The sequence below is a fragment of the Rhizopus microsporus genome (genome assembly GCF_002708625.1).
Source record: "Rhizopus microsporus ATCC 52813 unplaced genomic scaffold scaffold_3, whole genome shotgun sequence".
Taxonomy (NCBI): domain Eukaryota; kingdom Fungi; phylum Mucoromycota; class Mucoromycetes; order Mucorales; family Rhizopodaceae; genus Rhizopus; species Rhizopus microsporus.
The window spans coordinates 1,241-8,602 of NW_019671918.1; the positions used below are offsets into that span (position 1 = coordinate 1,241).

General features: G+C 37.0%; 3 protein-coding genes across 3 annotated transcripts; 2 read left to right on the forward strand and 1 right to left on the reverse strand.

Annotated features, from left to right (window-relative positions):
- Positions 1-2,437: 2,437 nt before the first annotated feature.
- RHIMIDRAFT_248288 (SGS-domain-containing protein) lies at positions 2,438-3,982 on the forward strand (the record flags this gene model as incomplete). Its single annotated transcript, XM_023610501.1, has 9 exons — positions 2,438-2,467; positions 2,518-2,595; positions 2,634-2,767; positions 2,816-2,935; positions 2,998-3,213; positions 3,262-3,358; positions 3,410-3,593; positions 3,646-3,911; positions 3,971-3,982. 9 exons carry the CDS (start codon positions 2,438-2,440, stop codon positions 3,980-3,982), a joined length of 1,137 nt encoding a protein of 378 aa, XP_023468769.1.
- A 124-nt stretch (positions 3,983-4,106) lies between these two features.
- RHIMIDRAFT_248289 (uncharacterized protein) lies at positions 4,107-6,332 on the forward strand (the record flags this gene model as incomplete). Its single annotated transcript, XM_023610502.1, has 6 exons — positions 4,107-4,219; positions 4,280-4,635; positions 4,689-4,761; positions 4,814-4,916; positions 4,966-5,055; positions 5,109-6,332. The coding sequence occupies 6 exons, from the start codon at positions 4,107-4,109 to the stop codon at positions 6,330-6,332; spliced, it is 1,959 nt and encodes a 652-aa protein (XP_023468770.1).
- A 144-nt stretch (positions 6,333-6,476) lies between these two features.
- RHIMIDRAFT_83567 (proteasome maturation factor UMP1) lies at positions 6,477-7,164 on the reverse strand. Its single transcript, XM_023615765.1, has 5 exons — positions 7,146-7,164; positions 6,935-7,093; positions 6,783-6,884; positions 6,644-6,737; positions 6,477-6,594 (listed from the first exon to the last, which is right to left on the reverse strand). The coding sequence occupies exons 1-5, from the start codon at positions 7,146-7,148 to the stop codon at positions 6,530-6,532; spliced, it is 423 nt and encodes a 140-aa protein (XP_023468771.1). The 5' UTR covers positions 7,149-7,164; the 3' UTR covers positions 6,477-6,529.
- Between the last annotated feature and the right edge of the window lie 198 nt (positions 7,165-7,362).

Below are 7,362 nucleotides of genomic sequence, written 5' to 3' on the forward strand. Positions count from 1 at the left end.
CTCTCTCGTCTTAATATACAATAAAGAGGTTATATAGAGACTCATCGACACACATTTCCCTTATCACTTCTTCATATATTCGAGACATATCACAAACACCAAAGGTAAACAAAGAGCGGTCAGAATATTCAGACCTTTAGAAATGATCACACCTCCACCACAAGAAAGAAAATATCTTTTAGAAGAAACGCATATCAAACATGCACATTGTGGAACACAAGCTCTACTCAATGAACTTCATAACGATAGCTTGCACTGGAATAACATCAAGAAAGATGCAACAAATACAGTCAAACAATGCTCTGCCTGTCAAAATACAATATTGCCAAACATGGATTCCATCTATTACGATCTATATATGCAGAAAATTCCATGGATCACGTTTGCATTGATACTGCTGGTCCTATGCCTGCTACATCATATAATGGCAATAATTACATCTTGATCTTAGTTGACGTCTTCACTAAATATACAATAGTCAAATCTATGCCTGACAAGTCTGCATTATCGGTAACTATGTGTCTAATAGATATCTTTGCTAACTATGATCCACCAAAAATAATACAACATGACAACGGATCAGAATATGTCAATGAACTAGTACAACTATTCCTACAGCACTCGGGAGTTGAAGACCGCTGTGTTAGTCCTTACCATCCACAAGCCAACGGCTTAGCAGAGAGATGGGTACAGAAAATAAAGAGTACTGTCTACAAGCGACTAGAAGGCAATGACAAAGACTGGGATTTCTACATTCCATCCACAATGCATGCTATAAACAATACTGCTACCAAGATCCGTGCTTCTAGACCATTCTCCCTCATGTTTGCGAGACGAGCTAATGAATTTCTCAACTATCAAAAGACACTTGATAAAACCACAGAAGTATCTACTATCACTAAGCGTGATAAATACCTCAACGACTACCATAACATCGTCATACCAGCTATACGAGAGCGAATACAACTCACTCAACAAGCTGAACAGGGTAAATTTGGGCAGTCAAACAGAATCATTAAAGAAATACCCACTGGTGCTGAAGTCATGATTATAAATGTCAATCGAACATCTACATCTCAACCCAGATATATCGGACACTACACTGTCAAAAGAAAAACCAAAGGTGGAAGTTATATATTAGAAGGCAAAACAGGAGCTCTATATCCTAGAAATGTACCTCCTAATCAAATTAAAGTCATCTCGGAAAACGTCATTACTCCAGCTGAAGGTATATACGAAGTGGAAGCTATCCTTGATCACCAAGGTGCTCCTGGTAACTATCTGTATCGTGTACGTCGGAAAGGTTATTCTGAGAAAGATGATACTTGGGAACCAGCTGAACATTCTGACAATCAATCCATCATAAACAATTACTGGAGACGTCGACATCAGCAACCAGCTGAAACAGAAACAAATAACAGAAAGAGAAAGAACCAGCCTAAAAAACGTAGTCAAACAAAACGCTAAAATTCCGCATTTTATCGGTCTTTCATTCAAAAGTCTCCACTCTCATGACCACAGCGAAGCAGCAAGTTCTTAGCAACTTTTATACAAAATCTTCACCTTAACACCATGATTATTTTTTTTCTATACCTAACAGATATGTAGGATAGTTTGTTTTTTATCATGGCAACATAGTTCGACACTATCTTTATCAGTTGACTCAAAGCTCAAAACATAGTTTCAACCTGGGAGGGGACAATGTCATATCCGAACATAATTCACGCTTATTGAAACTAAGGAAATTACCCTTACAATAACACTTACTAGCACATAACATCATTTCTTGATTCAGATGTCACAGTAGTAAAACCAGGAAACCCTTAATTAAGCTACTTTACCTCAGAACAACTGTTAGACCCACGTCAACTATAATCCCACAGTAAACTTGAATAGTATAAATAAGAACTACTCTTTATCAAATAAAAGAATTAATTCAGTCTTACTGTATTATATTGTCTATTACTACTTTTATATTATCATATCTTCTTAATAAAGAATCTAATTTGCAAGTTATCGACTTAATAGCCTTTTTTCAATAACACTAAAGCTGAATACAACAGATACTACACTTCTTTTCAAATTTGAATATAAATATAAATAAATAAGACGACAGAGAGGACGATCGCATCAAAAAAACAACTTATAAATGCAAATGATGCTCAGTAATGTGGGCTACAAGGACTGACTTGTCATTAACATAGTGTATACAACAGGGGCATGGCAGCTAAAGACCGCGCTTAAAGCTGAGCTTTGAATTTTGTCTGTTATTTGCCGTGCATCCTTGTTTTCTTTGTTCAAGAATGTGCCAAACTGCTACCTGTATAAATGATGCATAATTTTCTATATCGTAACTCGAATTCTCTTTTACTGTCATTGAAGAACTAATGAAATTAAGAAAGTATAAAATTGTACTTTATTAAATATAGTGGCTATTATGTATTATTACACCCGAGTTATAGCAAAAGTATGTCGATGAGACTCTTGAGTGAGCAAAAAAGACACTGACAACATTAGAATGCGGATATTGAGGACAAAGAAAAAGGGCAGGTCACTTTTACTCATTTTTTATTCGCCGACTTCACCACCAACGCGGTTTGTTCTTTTCCCTTCTATAAATGAACGTTACTGAGCAAACAAAGAAATCAGCTGAAATATATGCCAAGGCCAACGATGCCTTCTTTGATGATGACTACGATGAAGCATTGATTTTGTTTAGTCAATTGGTTGATTTAGAGCCTGAAAATGCTGAATTCATATTAAAACGGTATTAGGTCAATCAAAGACAAAGAACAGTTACTTACACCTGTAACAGTTGTTCTGTTTATCAAAAAGTAAACAAGCTAGGCTTGGCTCTCAAAGATGCTGAAAAGGCCCTCGATACTTTAAAGCATGGCTCACGTAGTCTTATGGCTAGAGCTCATTTGCAAAAAGGGTAACAACCTAAGAATTTATCAGTTATTATGCAAAATAATATCAATATTAAAACCTTTATAGTATTATCTTGCATCGCCTTGAACGATATAAAGAAGCTGAGGAACACTTGAACCAATCAAAAGAATTGAATCCAAATGAAAAGACACTTACTACTTGGTTACGAAAGAATGCAGATAAACTAAAGGAGGTCAATCAATCATCTTCCAACGCTACTATTAATACAATTGCTCCTGTACCAGTGGAATCTACAAATAAGCCTTTGAATACAACAGCAAGGTAATAGCTATATCATTTTAATAACACATTGGTTAAGTTGTGATATAGACATGAATGGTTTCAAAATGACAACTTTGTTACTATTGAAGTATTTATCAAAAAAGTTATGGCACAAGATGTGTCTGTTGGACTCTACGAAGACTCTGTAAGATTAGGATAAAGTTATGTTGATGGAGTACTAAAGTAGTTCATATAGCTTTCTTTGGCTGCAAAGTTGCCCAGTGGATCGACATATTCAATTGAACTTGATCCACTTGCACACAAAATTATACCAGAAGAATCCGCGTACAAGGTTCTTTCTACAAAGATCGAAGTCAAATTGAAAAAGAAAGTTCCAGGTATCATGTGGGGTGCATTAGAAGGTGAAAATGATTTAGGAAGTAAGTCCTTTTATAACCTTCAAATCAAATTATTCTAATACTTGCACAATAGCGCCTGCATCTGCTGTTACCAACAACAAAAAACAGACAAAAGACTGGAATAAGTTAATAAAAGAAGTGGATGATGAAAAACTGGAAGGAGAAGCTGCTGTCAATGCATTATTTCAACAAATATACCGTGACGCGGATCCAGACGCCAGACGAGCCATGATGAAGAGTTTTATTGAAAGTAATGGTACCTGTCTCTCTACTAACTGGTCAGAGGTTGGATCTAAAAAGGTTGAAACAAAGCCCCCTGAGGGTACGATGGTAAAGAAGGTAAGCTCAATATACTTCTCTTTTTTTTTTTTTTGCATTAAACCTTATTTGTTTTCTAGTTTGATGAGTAATTCATATACCGAGCTTTATGAGGGAGAAAAGCAACCTGTCATGAAAAATAGTAAAAAAAGGAAATTCGTACAAATAAAAAAGTATTTTTTTCCCTTGACTCTTTTCTTTTTTGCGTGTAAGAAGATGACTTATTCTATTCATAAGATTCTCATTGCTAATCGAGGCGAGATTGCTTGCAGAGTGATTCGGACATGTAAACGCTTGGGAATATCTACTGTCGCTGTTTACTCTGATAGGTAAACAATAATAAATGATTCATGCATAATTAAGGTGCTTATCTTTTTTATATTCTAAAGCGATCAGAATGCTCCATTTGTTAGATTGGCCGATGAAGCTTATCATATTGGCCATTCAATTGCTTCAGAATCATACCTCAATGCAGAAAAAATAATACAAGTGGCTAAACGATCTGGAGCAGATGCGATTCACCCTGGATACGGCTTTCTGTCAGAGAACCCCGATTTTGCAGATATGGTAAATCAAGCGGGTATCAACTTTATTGGACCTAGAGCAGAATCGATTCGAACCATTGGTGATAAGATGGCTGCCAAAGTATTCATTAGGGAGCATCTAAGTTCTATCCCTCTGATTCCTGGCTATCACGGCCAAGACCAGTCTATTGAAAGACTGGAACAGGAAGCCAAAATGATAGGTTCGTCTTGATAACCAATATAGTAGTAATTCATTGAACTAATAAGCTGTTAGAATTCCCTGTGTTGTTGAAGGCTTCTGCTGGTGGAGGCGGTAAAGGCATGAGAACAGTTTATGACGCACACAAGTAAGCTTATGTTGTCATATTCAATGATCAAAAGACTCAAATTATATAAAAGGTTAAGGGAAGAAATTGAAACTGCCAAAGGTGAAGCGCTTCGAGCGTTTGGATCAGACACTTTATTAATAGAAAAGTACTTTACAAGCGTACATCACGTAGAGGTACTCAAGCTTTTCACACACTTGATGTCAATATTGATAAAAGTTATAGGTTCAAATCTTTGGAGACAAATATGGAAATGTGTATCATATTAATGAGCGTGATTGCTCAATTCAAAGAAGACATCAGAAAGTGGTGGAAGTAAGGAGCTGTGAGCTGATAAAGCTATGTTTTTTTTTTACTCATTTTTATAGGAAACCCCTTCTCCCGTTGTGGACACGGACCTCCGTCGAGCCATGACAGATGCTGCTGTCAACTTGGGATGCAAACTAGGCTATGTAGGAGCTGGCACAGTAGAATTTATTCTAGATCCCAAAGCCAGGCGCTTTTATTTCTTGGAACTGAATACACGGTTGCAGGTGGAACATCCTATTACGGAAGCTATTTCTGGTCTAGATCTTGTTGAACTGCAAATTCTTGTTGCCCAGGGAGCCAATTTAAAACACATGAGTGTACTGAACCAGATACCTTTCCATGGGCACGCCATAGAAGTGCGTTTATGTGCAGAGGATCCAGAAGACTTTAGCCCACGTACAGGAACTATCCTTAAATGGAGCCCCCCAACCGATATTGAAGGGGTACGCATAGACACAGGTGTACAGGATAGCTCAGAAATATCTATTTACTATGACTCCATGATTGCTAAAGTGATCGTACATGCTCCTACTCGTGCAGAGGCTATAAAACGCATGATTGCCGTCTTGAAGCGTACGGTAGTCGTGGGCATAACCACAAATCAAAAACTTTTGTTAAACATCATGCAGAACCCCTCTTTCCAAGCTGGTGTGTTTGACACAAATTTTATGCAGCAAGAAAAACTCTTTCTTCCATTTGATTTATATCGTGCTGAGCCTAGCATCATTGCCGCCCTATTGTTTGACTGGACAACACGTCAGAATAAGCAAATCTATCTTAAAAATATTCCTGCAGGATGGAGGAATGTGAAATGGCGTCCTCATCGTGTTCAATTCATTGTTCAGGACCAGCAAAAGGTTGACGTCTTGTATGAATACTTAGGATGCCGTAATGACAGACATGAATTCAAGGCTTTGGTACTAGACAAGGAATCAGAACAAGAACCAGAACTATCTCTTTCCATTGCTTTGGACAAGTCTGAGATCAGTAAAGAATATATTGGAGCAAAGGGCATCCAGGGATCTAAGGGTCTCTTACGATTTGAAATGAATAATGTCCAACAATGCTTTTACCTTGCGGAATGCTTCCAAGATATAAGCAAGTCAATTTTTGTTCATGACTTTCTTTATGGTTACCCAATTGAACTAACCAAGGTGGATCGATTGAAAAGCAAGATTACTGTTGCGGAAGATGACAAAGGTATGAAAGTATATAATCGATTCGGTAAACTAATCCTTAGTAGTAACACCTTATACTTCGTCCATGCCTTGTCGTATTCTTAAAATACTTGCACCTACTGGCACTGTCGTCAAGAAGAACACGCCTCTTCTCTCAATTGAGTCTATGAAAACTGAAGTCAAGATTCTCAGTCGTCATGATGGTATCGTCACTATGAAAGTGCAAGAGAATCAATTGGTAGATGCAAAGGTGCTCTTGTGTACTGTAGATGAAAAGCAATAAAGCCTTTTTATTTATTGATTTACAATTTAAGCCTGTGCTCCATAAATGTATGCAAATCCACAGAGTCGGTTGATAAGCTAGGATCTGAATATTGGTTGTTAGCTTTTATGTAAAATAGCACCTGTATATTTACCGTTAAGGAAGTCTTCATAGTCAATTGTCTCATCTTTGCCTAACAAAATATCCAAGTGTAGATTTGAAGAGGGCATTACAGGTACACGTTGACGCTATATGATATAAGTATAATTATTTAGATATAATGTAGCCTTTACCTTTTCAACAATGTTCCTTTCCATCATGAGCTTAATCGGAGCATGCATACCATATGCCTGACGTGCCAAGTTCAGTTTCAACTCCCATTGTGTCTCTTCCCACTACATAATAAAATTAAGTTGGCTTATTTTCTTTTAAAATGATATTTTACGTTGTTTAATCTATGTTCAAGAGGATGCTTTGGCATGACCTCATTCTTGATTGAACGAATACCAAAACGGAAAGCATCATGCCCACCATATTCTGCATGAGTTGTGTTTAACGTGCTCTTGGTAGTTGCATGGTATGTATCGGGAGCAATACGAAGTGACTAATCAATGAATAAATATGTGTTTTTTTCATTCAATTAGTTTTCAATTTACCATTTCTGTTTATTATTAGATTATATAAAGAAAAGAGAAAGCATACGTCTCTTGCTTGCGTGTCGTGGTCAGCAGAATTGCAGTCACACATGTTTTTGAACACAGATGTGATTGTTGTTGTTGCTATACGGTTAAACAGTCTTTTATTTACAGTTAAAGCCTCAAGTGGGCGCACGATAATAATAATACATCTTCTTCGTCTGAGGCAGGTCAAAAG

What these genes read in the sequence shown, in the direction of transcription:
- RHIMIDRAFT_83567 (XM_023615765.1), bottom strand. An exon ending in AAAGGAACATTGTTGAAAAG is followed by an intron (nt 6,738 to 6,782) that starts GTAAAGGCTACA and finishes TATATCATATAG; the next exon opens with CGTCAACGTGTACCTGTAAT. An exon ending in CTATGAAGACTTCCTTAACG is followed by an intron (nt 6,595 to 6,643) that starts GTAAATATACAG and finishes ACCAATATTCAG; the next exon opens with ATCCTAGCTTATCAACCGAC.